The sequence below is a fragment of the Mytilus edulis genome, chromosome 9 (genome assembly GCF_963676685.1).
Source record: "Mytilus edulis chromosome 9, xbMytEdul2.2, whole genome shotgun sequence".
Lineage (NCBI taxonomy): Eukaryota > Metazoa > Mollusca > Bivalvia > Mytilida > Mytilidae > Mytilus > Mytilus edulis.
This window is the reverse complement of record NC_092352.1, coordinates 12,600,439-12,620,143: the sequence shown is the minus strand read 5'-3', so window position 1 is coordinate 12,620,143 and position 19,705 is coordinate 12,600,439. Positions and strand designations below refer to the sequence as shown.

The 19,705-nt window shown below is 30.3% G+C and overlaps 2 protein-coding genes across 12 annotated transcripts in view; one reads left to right on the top strand and one right to left on the bottom strand.

Annotated features, from left to right (window-relative positions):
• The window catches only part of LOC139487641 (protein FAM149B1-like), an 85,823-nt gene extending 82,340 nt beyond the window's left edge, over positions 1–3,483 (top strand). For 9 of the 11 annotated variants that reach the window (XM_071272586.1, XM_071272587.1, XM_071272582.1 and 6 more), the window contains one exon: positions 205–3,483. In XM_071272586.1, the coding sequence (XP_071128687.1) occupies positions 205–281 (77 nt within the window). In that variant the 3' untranslated portion in view covers positions 282–3,483. The remainder of the gene's footprint in view (positions 1–204) is intronic. The other 2 variants (XM_071272580.1, XM_071272581.1) reach the window with 2 other exon arrangements.
• Positions 3,484–7,105: 3,622 nt separating this feature from the next.
• The window catches only part of LOC139489523 (uncharacterized), a 38,284-nt gene continuing 25,684 nt past the window's right edge, over positions 7,106–19,705 (bottom strand). The window contains exons 15-22 of the mRNA XM_071276017.1: positions 19,312–19,491; positions 17,896–18,022; positions 16,972–17,140; positions 15,893–16,028; positions 15,195–15,305; positions 14,689–14,795; positions 13,847–13,925; positions 7,106–12,286 (exon numbers count right to left, since the gene is read on the bottom strand). Coding sequence (XP_071132118.1) covers positions 12,080–12,286; positions 13,847–13,925; positions 14,689–14,795; positions 15,195–15,305; positions 15,893–16,028; positions 16,972–17,140; positions 17,896–18,022; positions 19,312–19,491 — 1,116 coding nt within the window. The 3' untranslated portion in view covers positions 7,106–12,079. The remainder of the gene's footprint in view (positions 12,287–13,846; positions 13,926–14,688; positions 14,796–15,194; positions 15,306–15,892; positions 16,029–16,971; positions 17,141–17,895; positions 18,023–19,311; positions 19,492–19,705) is intronic.

Sequence of the window (19,705 nt, the reverse complement as noted above, 5' to 3'; positions counted from 1 at the left end):
TTTTTGTTGAACCTGTGATTTTCAGCAAAAGTAGGCGAGACACTGGGTTCCGCGGAACCCTTACAAATTTTTCTATACCATTTGTTGACCTCTAGATAAAGAATTTAAAAGTTATGATAGATTAAATATTTTCAGCTGTCTCCTTTCTAATTGTTGTCCTTTCACATGCTGTTTGACTAATTGTTAATATTTGGTTTTTTGTAGCACCTTCACCTCCCAGTCATCACAACCCATACTACAGAGGAAGACTGAAGCATTATCCATTAGGTGTACGTCCATAGCACTTAGTGACTAATTCATTGTGCCAAACATGATTGTGTTACTGGAATGTATATCTCAGGAGTAATATGTGTGGAGCTTACACCTCAGGAGAAAACTGTCAATGTTGTTTTATGTGCATGTTATGAGTTGAAACATACATCTATCTCCTTGGAAATAGTGTTTTCTGATTATATTCATACAAGGAGTTGAAAACTACATATTAGTGTACACTAATCTCATCATAAGATTCTGGCATGAAAGAAAAATACCGGTGGTTGTTACTTTACAGGGCAAAAATCATTTTCTCCACATCCAGTAAACAGATTGTATATTGTTTGTTTGTTTGCATTTAGATTCTGAAAATCTCATTTAAAGTGCTACTAGACAAGTGGCATATTTAACAAGACTTCAGTGACAACAGTTAAATCAGTGCTGAATCAGAGACCCCTTCATAATTCAGTCATTCCACAGGGGAGATAATTCAGATTACTGAACAAAGGGAAGTAATGCTAGAACTAAAGGAAATAAATTCCTAAAGCATAAAGTGACTCCTGAGTGTTTACTGTTTAATCTGTGCACAAAAATAAATGGCAGCAACTGACAAAACTTACAAAAAAATTGCCAAATTGACATTTAACACAGCAAGACTGAAAAATGGCCATAAATGGCAAAAAGCTGTGATTTGTCTTTCTGTGATAATGTAAATATGTAAATATTAATCTATAGAGGCCAAGGCAGCTTGTTTTCTGTCTGACTTACCTCACATATGATGTTCTGTGGATGTTTACACAGGAGGCATTATTATATTTCTTAATCATGTTTCTATCGACATGTCTTAAATAAGGTTACAATTGTTTTTAATTCCATATCCCATCAACATATCATGTTTAAGACTCAGGATACGTGGTGTATGTCTTTATTCTTAACAATAAATCGTTTAATTTTGGTTATACTTATATTTATTTATGATATATTTATGAATATTCAAACAGCTATATGGCAAATAATTAATTATATTATGTTAGTTATTAATGCTGTTTTATTTTAATGAATAAAGTGAATTAAAATTGAATGACTGTTTACTTGAACATAAAATGGCAAAAAGAAATTTGAACCTCAGAAGTATGGCTGCATCTTTGCATTCAAGATTTAAGAATAAAGAATGCAGAATTAGTTAAAAATGATTTTTAATTCTATTGCAATCACATGCGGGTCAAGTTTTATATGTCTACACATCTACCAAGTCTGTGCATTACATTTATATTGATGGTATCCACAAAAACCAACAGTGTACATGTATTGCTATTTTTCAATTGCTTCCCACAAGTATTTCATATGTTTTAACAAATAATTCTTTTCTGTAAACTGGTCTAATATTTTTATTGTTGTTAGGAAGCAGTTTGAAGTTGCATTCCATCTTCAGTTTCCTACTTTTGTTACAGTGGTTAACCCTGTGATAATCAAACCTCCTTATTTATAAATACAACAGTGATGTGACGTCCTTGTCAAATCTTAATGTAACACATGCAAAATACTGGGAAGAGGACAAAACAAAAGTACCCATCAGTTTTGATAAAGAAAAAAAAATCCCAAAATGATAATATACTATTGTATAAACTACAATGTGATAGTGAGCTAGCTACTTCTCTTTTTAAGTCTAATTTCCTAATTTTTAGACTGATTTTATGTTAGTATTGACTTATTTAGAAGGCCTTGCCGTATGTTGTTATATAAAACCACTGCCAGTTGTCCTGTAGTTTATTATTGTTGATTGCACTTAACATGTTGTAACTAAAATCGCCATGTGATATTTTGTTTTGATACCTAATTTATGTTTTGGTCATTTTTTTTGTTCATGTTTCAATGTAATTTTTTTATTTTGTAACATTCCTATGGGAATAATTGCTAATTTTTATTTGTATTATTACTTATAGATTATTTTTTAATTATTGTTCTTAAAAACATTTATCAATCATCCCTCCATATATGCTATCGCTCTGTCCATATTTCATTAATATCAAGTATTTAATACATATATATTACAATTGAATTTCCTAAACTGTCCTTACATTACAATGATATATATATTGTGATTCTAATGAAATTTAAAACTATAAATAAATCAACAAAATATATGATTTGCTGTTTGTTTTGTTATGAATACATGTAATTGAATGTTATGAAACAAAATGCCATTATGAATATAGAAATCAATATTTATAACTGATGTTTTGTATAAATCATTGTATTACAGAAGTGACGTAACTATTTTCTTAGGTTCATGAAATTTAGTATACAGTAAAAAAATAGAACATTGTCATTGAAATATTGTGTGGTGGACGTAACTTATAACCTACAACTGACATATTTCAAATTGATATCTACCAATAAAAATATTAAACATGAAAACATTTTATATTTATTACACTCTCATTTCTTTATTTGCTAGTGACAAATTCAGTCATGAACAGTCAATGCATATGTGGATTAGTTGCATGTTTTATACAGCTGGTGAAACAAGCAGTGTAACTTACTATTGTAATTATCATACACATTTAAACCCATAACATTTCATGTAAAATCTTTATATCTTTTTAAAAATATTCCAGATTTATTGTTTATTTTCTGGTGTTGGACATTTGATTTACAAGCTATGATCATTCATCCACAGACATTTCATAGCCTTTCAGAAAATTAAGACTGTAAACCGAGAAAAATATATGTTGTTATTTTATTTCTCACTTTTCCGTGGTAAGAGATGTAAAGTATGACAAAACCACATTTTGCACAGGAAAATCGGCCTAGAAATAAGAACTTTATTCAAGGAGATGAGCCTTTACGTTAACATATAATTTTTAAAAAAAATTGTTTTGCTTATTTCCATGAAGATCAATCATATTTTCTTTTTATTATATTTCATTAAAAAGTGCATTTATTTCAAATATTTTTGAGGTGACATTTAATAATATTTATTGGTCCAATTTTTCACACGCTGTTACATTAAAAAGATGTATTTCCATTGAAGTTGTTAAAAAAATGTCAAAATTTTTTTTATTTAATCACTTGTAATCTTTGAATTCAAGACATTTTAAACAAGTGTTAGTTGAAATTTGGACATTAATGTAACCAATGTTATTTTGCTGTGTACATATTATGCTGTAGCTATGTGCAATACGTGATCTGCTACACACGTTTAGCTGTAAATAAATGATAATACATATAGTGTGGTTTATATTTTTTATAGAAAAGGGAAAAGGTAGAATAGAGTGCCGTATTCAGTATCCGGATATATACCTTTGAGTTTTCATTCAGTTTCTGCAAGCACTTTTGGATACAGTATTGATTGGTTTTGTTTGTTGTCCACAATACCTGTATTATAGAGTTAAGAGCTTGTTCTGCCATTATTTATATGGTACAGTCTTCTGTGTACAAATTGTTATTCAATAGATCAAAACTAAAAAAAAAAAGAAGATTTAATGCTTGATCAATACTTCAACATGCCAAATGTTTATGTGCTTGTTCCAGGTAAGGAACTTTGTCAGTGATTTCAACCAATGCTTTTCTTATTTGAATATATATGATCTGCATTGGATAGAAACTGACCTTATGCAAGTTCACGTACTACACATGTGCATGGCCAATACTTTGGTGGATTTCGGAACGTTCAAATACATAAAAAAAAAAAAGATGAATTTTATTCTATTTTGAAGGGTTCCTTTACCTACTTAATTTTCAAATAGTTACATACTTAGCCTAAATATTTTTTCTTTTGTCAACCTGAACTAAGTTAATGGATACATGTATTGATATTCATTTGCATAAGGTCGTTTTCTGTCCGATGCATCTCATATGTTGTTGCAGATGACAAAATGGAGGTAAAGAAAGATATTGATATTTTTGCTGTTCAGGAGTTATGGTCCTTATATAAATAACTTCAATTTGACTGAACAAAAATCCACAATTGCAGTATATAAATAGATTGAAAAAAAAAGACAAATCTCAGTTTGTAACTGGATTTTTTTTTTATACTTAATTAGCAATTTTCACATTTGAAAGCTTATGAGACTATTAGGCCAGAACAATGCTCAACCGCTCTACTCAAAAAGACAATTAGGACAATATAAGTTGTAAACTCCAACAATCTATGAAGATAACTAATCTGATTCTATTGACCGATTGACCTATGTAAATCTAATTGCTTCTTAGAGATTGCAGACACTACACTCCACTTAGAGGATACATAGTATCTTTGAGATTGCAGACACTACACTCCACTTGAGGATACATAGTATCTTTGAGATTGCAGACACTACACTCCACTTAGAGGATACATAGTATCTTTGAGATTGCAGACACTACACTCCACTTAGAGGATACATAGTATCTTTGAGATTGCAGACACTACACTCCACTTAGAGGATACATAGTATCTTTGAGATTGCAGACACTACACTCCACTTAGAGGATACATAGTATCTTTCTTCTAGAGAACCAGTTGTCTGGGTTCAATACTTTTTAAACATGTAAGTTTTGCAAATATTAAGTCAATGAACCATGACTGAAGGCACATGGCTAAACAATCTCCATGGAAACGAGATATGCCAATCCTAATACAACTACATACCAAATACCATTAACTTATCATAAGTAGTTCCTCTTTAAACAATCCTAAACACAAACTAATACATGTAAACTAAGCTAATTTTCAAAGTCAATAAACCATAACTGAGGGAGTGGGTGGGTTTGGGTCAAATAAACTTCATGGTAATGAGATATGCCATTCTTATACATCTGCATATTAAATATCATTGACGTACTGCAGGGCTGAAAAATGTCCATGGAAATGAGATATGCCAATGCTTATACAACTGCATACTGAATATGTTTGACTTCCACTAGTGGTTCCCCATAAACTGACCTAAGCACAAACTAATACATGAGCTGCGTCGGATAGAAATCGACCTTATGCAAACGAAAATCAATACCTCTGTTAACATATTGTGGGTAAAAATAATTTCTACGGAAAGTCTTTATTTGTTCCAAAAGTAGGTTTACATAAGAAGACAACCCTTTTAAACGGACCAAAATTCAGATTTTTATCTTAGTCATTCAGAAATCGATCAAAGTCTTAGATATGTATATGTGTACATCCACTTGCATAAGGTCGATTTCTATCCGACGCAGCTCACATGAAAACTAAGCAAAAATTTCAAAGTCAATAGACCATGACTGGGGGCGGGGCCAAATAATCTCCATGGTAATGAGAAATGCCAATGCTTATACAACTGCATACCAATTATTATTTACCTACAACTAGTGGTTCCCCATAAACTTACCTAATCACAAACTAATACTAGTACATGAAAACTAAGCAAAAGTATCAAAGTCCATCAACGATAACTGAGGGGGGCGGGCCAAATAATCTCCATGGTAATGTGATGTGCCAATGCTTATACAACTCCATACCAAATATCATTGACCTACCACTAGTGGTTTTCCATAAACCTACCTAATCACAAACTAATACATGAAAACTAAGCAAAAGTTTCAAAGTCAATAGACCATGACTGAGAAGGCAGGGCTGAAAAAATGTCCATGGAAATGAGATATGCCAATGCTTATATAACGGCATACTAAATATGTTTGACTTCCACTAGTGGTTCCCCATAAACTGACCTAAGCACAAACTAATACATGAAAACTAAGCAAAAATTTCAAAGTCAAAAGACCATAACTAACAGGGAGGGGGTCAAATAATCTCCATGGTAATGAAAAGTGCCAATTCTTATACAACTGCATACTAAATATCTTTGACTTACCACTAAAGGTTCACCATAAACTAGACCTAATCACAAACTAATACAGTGTTGAAGCCGCCGACGCTGCTAACAGCGAAAAACATCTTACCTATGTCTTGCTTTTTGACTCAGTCATGCGAGACATTAAATGGGGAATGTGTCCATGGGACAGATGATGCCCCCACTTTCATATCATATAAAGTTTTAAAAGTGACATTATCAGAACTGAAGAATGGTAAAAATGATGCTACCCAAATTAGAACTTGATCTGTATTTTGTGGAAATAAGCAGTGTATAAGTTTCATAGGATTTGGTTGAGGCAAACTGAAGTCTAAGAATGGAAACAAAATATATCAGCAATTTTTCCATTTGTAAAGGGGAATAACTCTAGAACGGTTAATGTGACTCCGCCAAATTTCAAACTTGATCTGTATTTGTGGTAATAAGCATTGTGTATAAGTTTCATAGAATTTAGTTGAGGCAAACTAAAGTTAGAGAACAGTTTGAGAAGAATGGACGGATGTACAGACGGAAAAGGATCAAACTTAATGCACCCTCTACTATGGCAGGGGCATAAAAAACAACACTGAATTTCTTTATTACTTCCATTGTTCCTTAATCATTTGTCTGGAAGTTTCATTGTCCTTACCATGCAAACTATTGGAGTTGTAGAAAAAATCTAATCAACACTATTGCTCTGAAGACCATTTACCAAACTAATTCTCCAGTTACATGGAAATGTCATGACATCTGATGGATTGACAAAATATTCTGAGGAGAACAGTGATTGCCTATTTTGGTACCTTTTACCTCTTCAAAAGAATTCTTATTTCAGAAAGGATAAAATTTTGCATGAAGTGCAGCTGATGTATATTTTGAACTAAAGGTGATAATGATAGGAAGCAAGAGAGGGTCCCAAATAAGTTTTACCATTTAAACAAAGATATCTGGTAGGTAATTTAACCAGTATGGAAAGGGATACAACTCAATCACACCTCATGTAAAAAGCAAACTTTAGGTACTGTGAAAATGCAATAAATATGGACTCCAAGAATAAAAATATTTTATTGAACTGCTAAATATTCATGTTCACAATTATGTTTGATTTCTTAGAATATTCTGTAATTGCAAGACTACATAGCCTACATGAAGTTATAGCAAAGCTTATTGTAAAGAATCAAAAACTTTTAATTTTTAGAGCTTGATATTTGTGTTATATGTTCTATAGGTGGTAATTAGCTAGTCAGCTGAAAAATAAAATACAATGCTTGTTAACCAACACTGCTTTTAAATAGAAATAACTACAGTTGCTGTTAATGATTCTATTTTCTACATGTTCCAAAAAAAATTATATAATATGTGTATCTTTCATTTAAAATTAGACAATAAAACAAACATCTAATTTCCAAGGATGAAATTTGAGATAAATTTGCTTCATAAATAATTATTTTCATGATGATTAGCGGAAATTCTGTAATTTACTAAGACTAAAAGTAGCATTTTCTTGATTTAACAAATTTCATGTATTATATGTAAAAATGATGATTAGAACGTGTCCTGGTTTGAAAGTTTAGTTTCAATAAAAAATACACTAGAAAAGAATATATTCTATCCAACCTCCTTGGAATGACAGAGCGCATTTGATTTTATTCTTTATATTTGTTTTTTTTACATAGCAACTGAATTCTTATCAAAATTTAAAAAAAAACATAAGTTCAGGCATAAGGGGCATTATCTTGATACCAAGTAAGTGCTTTCTTTGCCCAGGTTTGACAGTGATGTTTTTTTTTCATTTTAAACAGAAAGTACCAGAATAGTAGAATGTTAAATATAAGAAAGTAATGACAATTAAAGCAGAATACTTTGCTACATTTGCTTTAAATCTTTAGTTTGTTATAATTATTACTAGGAAATACAACACCACTGTTTTAAATAAAGAAATGATAAAAACTCAGAGATATTTTATCAGATTATGCTTATAAACATCTTATCTGTTCTTTTCAATTTTTAAGTGAATCTATCGTCACAATCATTTAGTATATAAAATAATTAAAACTATAGAAAAATTGGTATTTTCAGAAAAACTATTGTCATAAAAATATGTTTATAAAAAGAAAAAACTGTCATCTGCAGTAAATAAATACATTTGATCTCTATTTCAATTAATTCCTTCGCTAGTGTTATACCTTAAAAACATGAAATACATAAAGACAGAGAATGACTGAAGCTTAATAAAATAAACAGTTTGTGGTCATTGCTACAGTGTACAACTCTTAAGATTATCTCCCTTGTTTATGATGACACATTGACTGAATATAATATCTCTGATATCAATTCTTTAAGCTGAAATATACATATAAATCCCCACATCCATAAATTTAAGTTTTATTTACTTTTTTTAATGATTATCTCAATGAAAATACAAATCTGAAGATACAAATTATATAGTCTCAAAAATAAAGGTTTGTGTTAGACTTATATAAAAATCTGTTGTTCCAAGGCTATCATAGCATAAAATAAAACAAAAATATATACCATCATTGAACGGAAAAAATATTAAAATTTAGTTTGTTTGATGCTAAGATTAAGGAAGGAGGAAATAATGATAGGTCTGATTGCAGAACAAAATAGCCTTCGATTAAGAACCTAATATGTAGCTGGTTTGTTATGCCACTACCGAAATACAAAAATGTACCAATAACCAATCAGAATTAAGTTGCTTCGATCTAGTGTCAAGTAGCATTTATGATTCATTTATATAGAAAATAAGTGCTTATCAAAAAAATGTAACTTTTAGGAAAACCATTTTTTAAACAACAAAGAATAAAAAAATAAATAGTTATAATTTTACACTAAATTCTTGTTTTATAAACATTATTTACATAAAATGTTCAAAAAGTATAAATGGAAACATGTGCTTTTAAACAGTACTCCATAATAAATAAGGTTTCATTATAACAAACATACATATTACCACAAAAAGATAATAAAAATAAACAACATGTTGACTATTCTGTGGAGATTATAATATCTACCTTTTGTATGAACTGTTCCAGAGTAGTCAGTTTTTATACAACAGATCCAGTATACAAGTATCTGTGATTTTAGAATAAGTTGATTACAATTATAGGATATATTTTGTAATTTTAATAACAAACTTATTATTAATTTCTGATGATCAACCAATCTTGTCTAAGAAAAAAATAGTAAATGGTTAGAAAAGCAAAAAATATAAATGAAAAAGATTCACAGAATTATTAGAATTTTCCACTCTCAGAATCTTTCGTGAATTTCATGTGAACTTGAAAAATAACATTGGTAATGATCAGGATTTTAATTACATTTGAAAATTTACATGTTATCTGAAAAACTTTATTTTGAAAATTAACATGAATTTCACATGAAAGAAATTCATGTAATTTTTGCGTTAAATTAATGTGAGTTTAAGCTTGTTTGAAATGAGCGAAATTTCCCTGTGTACAATTACATCCCCATCTTACAATAAAAATTAGTAAAGAATGATCAAAGTGTGAATTAAAGTCTCACATTATGTCAACATATCTTACTTAAATTTGTAACACAGGCATTAAACTGTAAAGTAAGGCTAAACTGACTCAAACATCAAAGAACTGGTTTACTATATAACAGGAATGTTCTATATTCCCTGGGCTAAAAGGTGCACCTGAATATGATGTCCAGGGCTGTTTAGTGTCAGAATTTTACTATTTACCTATCTGGTAGTATAAAAATAGTATTGACAACTTACAACTCTTGATTTCTAAAACTTACTTCCTTCCTTACGGGAGAGAGAGAACAGTATTATCCATATGTTAAGAAACATTGTTTTACTATTAATAAATGTGTATCTAGGTCAGATACTACTGTTTTATTACTATGGATCTCTGGGAAACTAACCTTTATTTTATAAACAAAAAGTTTTAACAAACATAACTAAAGCATGAAATACTTTTCATGGCAACCAAAATATTGGTGACCAATAATCAGATCTATAACATGGAGGCTTATTTAATTTAATTTACAATCAATAATTTAGATTCATCAAGAATCACTATGTTACAAAGCAGAAGAAAATATTCCATGAACAATGTACACAAATGGTGAATAAATAAGCTCAACCCTGTACCATGTTTATGTACTATTGTCCAAAGTAAGGAATTTTGTAAGTGGTTGTCTATTAGTGTTTCTGTGCAATAGAATTGACAACCACCAATAAACCATATCACAGTCAAATTCTTCTTTTATGTATCAAAAGTTTTTCATTCACAACCAATTTGGAATTACAAATAAATCTATGTCCCTATGACAATGGACTAAGAAGCCGTATATAAATCTATTTTTAGAAACACTGTTTCTAATATGTTATATACATTCCTTCTTTGTACATTATAATGGTGTTGGATAATTACACAATCCAGTCCTTTATGTATCATTTTGACACATATTCAATATATAAGTAAACCGGTCATTCTAAAAGCAAGACTATTTACACCTTTGTTCTTGCAACAAAAACAAAACAAACAATAAAAACATGTTTTCCCAAATTTGATCACAGTCTTAGAAATAATAAATTAACTCATAATTATAATAACTCTAAAATGGTTTATAAATAATTGAACAAAGATTTTCTTCACAATTTTTATATACATAATTTGTTTTATAATAATAATAAAAACTTGCATGCACTATTTAAGTAGTGTTATTTCTTCATAAAATTTAATAAATCGCATAAATTAGATAGATTTCTCATGTTTGCCAGTTGTTATGGATGCACAATAATTTCTGATTTTACTTATTTATTTCTTTGACTTTTTCCTTTAGCCATAGTGATGTCTGTGTTTTCTTTTGATTTTGTATCTTCTTTTTAAATTATCAATACTGATTTGTTTATACTATAATATTTACCCTGAGTCCATGGTATAATGAATATACAGAGATGTTACTACCACTTAATTAACTAACTCTAAATGGTGATTTTTGTCCATCTCTAGGTAAAGGTCAAAAGTCTTTTTTATATAATAATCAACTAAATATTAAAATAATTAAACACAAAAAAGTTCTTAATCAAAACGAGTGTAAATATCATTCTTAACAGGTGACTTAGAAAACCAAAAAATAAATGAAATATGTTCGTACAGCAAAATAATGCACACAAATGTCCAATCTTAGAACAAAGGCTATATCCATGGTGTCTACAGATTTAAAGACAATTACCCAAATGGAAGTGTGAACCAATCAACAGTCATTATGTATCCAGAACATTTACAAAGGATCTACAAAGGGGAAATACTGAAACACATGTTAGGGAGAAGCTAGTCAGACTTTTTTTTAAGCTCATGATTCAGTTAAGTATATATATACTGATGAGTGTGAACCATTTTACAACTTTGTGATAAGAAAAATAATCTTATTATTATTTATTTAAAATAGTGCATCTAAATAAATCAAAAAGTCAGATCGATTTATCAAACTAACAAATCAAATAACAGAAATAGTGAATGTGAATTTATACTGTTTCCAAACCACAGATTACTAATGCAAAATTAACATTGAGATTCAGCTTTGTATGCACTAACCTTTCAAAAGCACACGTTTTAGTTCTTTTTTTAAAGCTTAATAAATTTTACACAAAAAGATTCTTAAACTTTGATGTAAGAATAGAAACACTTTTTAGCAATAGCAGGTAATAATGTAAAATCTTTTTTGAGATATTGAACCCATTTTTAAATGAATCAAAATTGTTTTTATCAATCAAATCACAACAGCTTTCATTTTGATATGTGCAAATTGTTCCTACATAATGGTATTTTGGGAATATTGTGTACAACCCCTTGACATTATCTATCTGCTACCATTCTGTGAACAGGATTTGATTTGTTTAAACTGTGGTAAAGAAACAGCTTATCCACTTATTCAGATAATAAAGTCACAAAAAATCAACAAAATAATGTAAATAAATGGCTTGTCTACACTGTAATCAGCTGATTTAGTTTCAAACATTATCACAAGGAACTGAAATAAAAGTTTATGGCTCGACTGACATCGTAATCAGCTGATATGACATGTAACATTAGGTCTTCATCACTGACGTCATCACCTACGATCTCCTTCATCTGGTGAACACAGGCTTCTAATCTAGCTGGATCTTCTATCCTCAAGTCTGACACAGAGGATGTGGTTGAAGAGGAACTGGTCGAACCTGACAGTGTCTGAGGAAAGATAAATGGAAGATAATCTAAAATCAAATTTGAGTGGACTATAAACTTAATAAAATTATAACAATGCCAGTTAGAAAGTTTTACTAAAAACTGCAATAATTTGATTATATAACATTTTGCTCAGTTACTTTAATCTTGAGAAATTTATCCTGTGGCTATTTTCTGACTATTTTCAGCAGAGAAAAGAATCATGTGACTATTTTCAGTAAGTCCTGTATTGAAATAAAAAAAAAAACTGATTTAAATGTATGTTCTACCAGATATGTATTTTAAAGTTTTGGCATGTGATATTGTATAACCAGGTACTTTTCATAAGAGTAATATTACATTGATCAAGACAAAACTTGTTTTTAAAAGACATTTCAATTTAGAATGATAAATTAACAAACATCAACTTTCCGTTTTCTGTGTCTAACAACTTAGTTAGAATTGTTTTCTGGTCGTAGACAAATAATACATAAAACTTTAATCTTAAAACACTGTAATGCATACATTAAAGTATAAACATTGCATGTAGAAACAAATATGATAATGTTTATTAGGGATTTTCAAAGTACAGTCGACTCTCGTTATGTCGAAGTCAGCCGGACCAGAGAAATATTTCGAGATACACGTAGTTCGACTCAAACGAACACCGGAAGTTCGACAATCTAAGGGACACAACTCTTGGTTAGCTTGGTAAAGCTAAATTAAATCCGGTTGAATATGGCAAGGGGATCGATATTCTAGTATTAGATCGATGTATTTGTATGTCACAGTCTTTTATTATTATAATGACATTATTTTTACTTATCCTGCTTATTCAATTGTTTCAATTAAAAAAAAAATCCTATGGCTTTTCCAAGAGAGTAATTTCAAATCGATAGTTTCTTTATTCAGGTCGGTTATAGCTGACAAAATTGTTTATTTTCGGATACAAGAGATTAAAGAAAATTTAGATTTCTATTCATTTTGTTTTATCTCACTCACTCTTTCTTTTCAAAAGAAAATATAACAAGATTAAAGACGCCATTTGAGTAGTTTTTAGGTGATCATCAACGGAAGCCATAATCCTCACTTTATACACACCCAAGCTCATTAGTGTAAATCACAAATTCATTGTTTTGTAAACATTTTAAATACTTTTTCATGAACATTAACAATGTATCACTAATTATTTATAAAAAATCTATAAAAGATAATCTTAGGTAAACACTCATGGAAATAGGATGTCATAAATCAATACAGTGGTCAGTGACCGGAAATTTAATTACACATGTATTGTCAGATTAACAATTCAATCCATTTAAATCCTGGAGGTCATGTTTTGACATATGTGTATTAGTTCGAGATAAAAAATGAATTTTGAATGCTTTTGTTAACCTTGGGACCGTAAATTTAGTTCGACTCAACCGAAATTTCGACTCATCCAATTTCGACTCATCAGGAGTCGAATTACATACTTTTGTATGGAATAAAGTTCGGGACCACGTGAAAACTTCGACTCATCCGAACTTTCGAGTCAACCGAGTTCGAGACAACGAGAGTTAACTGTAATAGAAAATGACTTACCCCAGCAGCTAAATCCACCTTATGAATCATATCTTCAATATCACCAACATTTGGAGTTTCTTGATCACTGGAATCATCTCTGAAAAATATAGAAATGTCAGCTATAAATAGTAATAGGAAGTTCTAGATCAAATTTACAAGCATAAAGTACAGTATTTCAATTATCTTTTTATTTGTACTGATCAACTGGACTATGTCTTGTGGGAAGATGAAGAAAAGGTTATCCATGTCATCAGCTGTGGCTAAGCTACTGAGTTCACAATAAATCAATGTTTATGGCCTAGCTGCCATGCATATTCAGAGACTTTCTACAAGGAACAATAGCAATAAATATTTTTATACATCATGACTATTACCTATTGTTATACCTCAGTTATCATTTTCTATATAAAATAAGTACACAATATTTTGACTATTTTTCAAATTGCAAGCGTTGAACTATTTGACCAGTCAATAGTTTCCAACTATTGTACCGCGATGAAACTATATGACCGTACGTGTCATAATGTTTAGCAGAATTTCAAATGCAGCTACAGGATGGAGGATTTTGAAAATAACAGGGGAGTTGAGACGTTGCGGTTTACCTATTTTATCTAGGTTTGACTTAAGTGCAGTACCCAACAGTGGCATTTCCTCAGGGCAATAGTTGCACCTCTGGGACTTTACCTTACTATTCCACTCATACCCAGTCAATAAGTATTCATTATCTAATTTGCTCTAATCATCAAACAGTGGCATTTCCTCAGGGCAATAGTTACACCTCTGGGACATTAACTTACCATTCCACTCATACCCAGTCAATAAGTATTCATTATCTAACTTGCTCTTATCATCAAACATACCCATTTGTCAATGCTTGTATTTCATTCTTCAGATTTTGAGGTAATTCTATATATAGTTCACCTTCCATCAAAACAGGATGTTTCTGTATATACGACACTGTCTGTTCCTAAAAAAACAAGTAGAATTGTATTACAATGAATCCTGCATTAACATTGTCTTATCTGAACTGAACTGATGACATGCATTAAATATTCTGCATTTAATATAAATTGAATTCCTATTTATTCAAACAAATTTTTTATCTAAAAAGGGCTTTATTGTTACCAGTTTTAACTGTATAATGCTGATATATATCATTTATTATAAGAAGGTTTTAGTTGTATAACTGTTTATATACTTTCAAATACTGCAAAAATAGTGTGTTTCTTGTATTTTGTAAGTTCTTTTTTAACAACAATAAAACTGAATCAACATTTCTAGTTTTTTCCTAAGTCATATCAGTAAAACTAAGTTTGAAATCTTCAAAACAGATTTAGTAATTCAATTAAAACAATATTTTCCAAACCTTTAATGCCTTTGCTTGGAGTTGATCTGCCATACTGAACAGATACAATGCTGTTTCGTTGTTGACATGTTTTCCCAACGCATGCTCACATACACTCTTTAATGTGTCCACCTGAAATAAAAGTTACAGGTATTTCTATAGGTTATTCCTAGGATTGAAAGGAAACGATGAGATAATAGTTGAGCTATGGTAATGCAAGTGTAGTGACTGTTTTAAAAAATTCAATAACTTGACTTTCAATTGTGATTTCAATAATCTCTTTCCTATGAATTTACTTTTAAAATGATGAGTTATTTTTCAGCTTCACAACAGGAAACAGAAAGCAGTAGGTTTGAAAATAACATTAAAACAACTACGACAGAATTGAAGTTATTTCAAATAAAAATTCATCTGTAACATTTTTGTTCAGAATATCTATAACTTAAGATAACTAAGCTGAAGCATGCCTCTGTGTGCTCTTTGTCACATTCCCCATTTTTATTTTCAATTTTATACAATGATTATAATTCATATTTCATCAGAAAATGACAGACCTGTTGCTGACCTTCTGCTGTTGTTTTTTTCTATGGTCGGGTTGTTGTCTCTTTAGCACATTCCCCATTTCCATTCTCAATTTTATTGTTATATCATCAAATTTTTACAATATTAACAAGACACCTACTGAACCTACAAATTACAAGCTTGTATAGTAATATTACCTCGTATCTATCAGCTAACGTGAGAAGTTCAGTAAGCTGTTCTGGTGAACTGTGTGATGTATCTAGATTTCCTCCATATACAAATTCTAGGAACAGGTTGAACACTTCTGGGTTGGTATCATGGATCGTTATTTTCCTATATACAAAGAAATCTATAGTTAAACTCTCATTTTACTGATGAACAATATCATTATTTAATATCAAGCATAAATTTTAGCTATAATTACACCTTATGTAAGAATCCTGGGTTTTGATTGGTTGATAGCTAGGGTATTTTTTCACCAATTAACTGTTATCAAAGAATATCGTTCATTTTTAATTGCCGCTGGGGTATTTGCCAAAAGGATATGCCTTTTTTACCCTCTCTGCCGTGGTATTTGCCAAAAAATACTCTATCCGACTGGAGGCTTGTAACGTCACGATCATCAATGCGTTTTTGAACATTAACATTCGGTGTAATTAAACAGATAAAGCATGTTCATGAGGGATATTTGCGAAAAATACGTCTTGAGAATGAATTTCCCTCGCCTTACGGCTCGCAAAATTTAACATTCTCTTGTCTGGTATTTTTCACAAATACCCCTCCTGAACATGATATATCTGTTTAAAAATAATCAAAGAAAAGAACATATGAAATATGAAATTTACAGCTAAACCATCATGTTTTCTTTTGAAAATCATGACAACTTTTTCCATAGATCTAAAAATAGTTTTTTTATGTGCAACATCTGTTAAAAATAAGACCATATATAGACAACATTTATGTGACAAATTCTTCTAACAATTTAAAATAGGTATTTTTTTGTTCTTATATGCATCTAGTTACTTTTCCTATAATTGAATAAGGTCATCTCCATTAAACAAACTCTTCAAATATTGTTTGAGCATAAAAGAGAGATACCAAAGGGTCATTCAAATTCATGGCAAAAAAACTGACATTGTAATGGCAAAAACAGAAAAGGACCAAAAGACATACATCATGTCAACTCTTCATGCACCACACATCTCTACAAAACTCAGCTGTTAACTTGAATGTATGACACTGTTTTCAAAAGAAACCAATGTCTAACAATACTCACTTGTCTATGGATTCTCTCATACCACTAAGTAATGCCCGTTGGAACCACCGGCATCTTGTTGCTAATATGACACAATGAGCAGGAATTTCATAGTGATCTGTATCCCTGTCAGATTCGGTTTTCTCTATGGGATCTCCATGTGTATGGTCTATCACAGTGTCACCAGTATCTAAGTAATTTACAAGGTCTCAAATGAGATGGTTGAACATTCTAATTTTTCAATTCAAGCAACACAAAAAACTACAATCACTAAGATTTTTATAATTAGTAGTTATAATAACCAGATAAAAATTAGTCTCCACCATTAAGAATGCTGCTTAATATTGACAAATTTAAACTTTCATGTAAAATGCAAACTTCTGTTTTGGAAAACAAAAACAAACCAGGTGCTCCACAGGGCGCAGCTTTATACGACCGCAGAGGTCGATCCCTGAACAGTTGGGGCAGGTATGGACAAAACATTAAAAGCGTGATACAGCTCTGAATTTGGATTGTGATCAAATTTTTGACATTATATGGGTTTTTTACACAAAACAAATGTCAAGTTTTACAAATCAATTAAAGATTTCTTCTTCAAACTTATTTAAATCTAAAATTAAATAGTTGACACAGCATAGGTTTCTGACACAGAATGAATGTGGTCTAATGAACTTAAATTTTTTTTTGCCTTTGAGCAATTCACTATGCTGTTGAATATTAATCCTGTCAAGAAAATGTTTGAAGAAATTTTCTTTTTATTTATGAAATCTGAAATTAGAACAAGTATGGACACAACTTTTAAGCATACAGGTATAAACAAAAATATTAATTGCCAGATTAATCTTCTGGTATATTGTGAAGATATATGTGAAAAATTTCGCCATATATAACAAATTTTCATTTTTATAAAAGATGTCAATATACCAGAAAATCTCCTATACTTACCATGTATAATAATGATTTCAAATACCATGTCTGTTTTCTGTTTCTTTTTAAATAAATCTAATGCCCTCTTGGCCGTTAGACTATCTCTAGCATTGGGTGATATGCATAAGGATTCCACAGAACTTAACTGAAAATATACAAACAATCTATAGAATATAAACAACAAATTGGCATATCCAATCTATCATATGACAGGAGGTAGATGTCTGACAGATCAGAAAATATACCTTATTTTTAATTTGCTGACCAAATACTGTGACAGAACTTCACAGAAATACCTGAGAAAAGAGTGTTGGAAATAATTGTTGGACAAACAGTACAATGGTCAGCCAGACAAATTGAATGCAAACTAGCCAAAACTCCTATATATTAACAGTATTAAGTAATGAACTTGCATGTGTTTATTTAGATATATGACTGATTTTATATTCATAGCACCAAAATGTCCTACAGCAATTTATTACATGACAATTATGTAATGAAAAATCTCCTGTTGTCATAAGAATATACCCTAAACAGGGACTATCAACATGACCTGTAAACCCAAAATTTTCTAAATGATAAATCCTGAGTTGGATTTTAAGTGTAGGATTAACAATATTCGACATGTCTTCAGTTCACTGCCATGAGACCATAAAAGAATGTTTAAAATACATTTATCATCTTAGACAACACCAGCCTGTTGTGATGACCCTGTATCAAACTATACAGATTGTGTACAAGAACCTTATGACTAGAAGTCAATAATCTTATGAGTATATAAGTTGGTTTTTTAAAAGGCTCCTTTAATAATTCCTTTTGGAAAACCATCAATCAACAATTTTTTTCATGAGATCTCAAGCAAGAGCAGTTTCGTTACTAATCTTATGACTTAAATATGTTTGCTTGTCATGTTTTGGGATTTTTGTCAGATTTTTGGAATCCTCTGGTTTTATCCATTTGAATACCTTACCAATTTTTGCCCATTGACCCCAATTTTCTTTTTATAAATCTTTAACTTGTATAATTATAAGCCATCTGTAAATTTTTATAAAATCCTTGTTATTTTTTAATAGTTTTTGAGAACTTAAACTTGTCAATGATAAATCTATGAAAAATCAAGAGTGAACTCTTTTCAGCCAAAATTTCAATGACTAATATCTAGAAAACAAGCACTGTTGTCTCTTTGGCACATTCCCCATTTCCATTCTCAATTTTACATTGACCTATATAATTTTTTTTGCTTTTTTGGTTCCTTTATTAATCCCCTTTCAATATATACTAGTGTTATTAAAGCTTGTTATTTTGAAACTGAGTGGTGAACCTCATTAAATGGATTGTAAGTCATGTGAAATGTTCGTCATATAATAATATATTTTTGTAAAGTGAGCCACAGTATCATATAAGTATCTGTAAGATATTAAATCATCCACTTACTTTGGCATATTTTGTAGATTTTTTACTTTCCTCTTTGGTTGAGCTTTCTTTGGTTTCTGATGTGAGTCCGAGCATGGATAATGAGTTAGTAAACTCCTCCTTGTTGACTATCTCTATTAACTCATTGATTGCTGGTTGTAAAGTGTGTCTGTAGCTGCATAGTTTACTCACTGTCCAGGCCTAGACAATAAGTCATATTTATATTGCATTTTAAATGAAAGCATTCAATGCACTATATATACTTTGTAATCATGAGAATCTAAATGGTTTTGTGCATTTTGTGGATTCTCTGATTAATTTAAAAAATAAAAGTTTATTGACAAAAGTCTTATGACAGAAATGAAGTACAAGATAGTACAACAATTCATATTGCTCTACAAAAGCAGTTATAAGG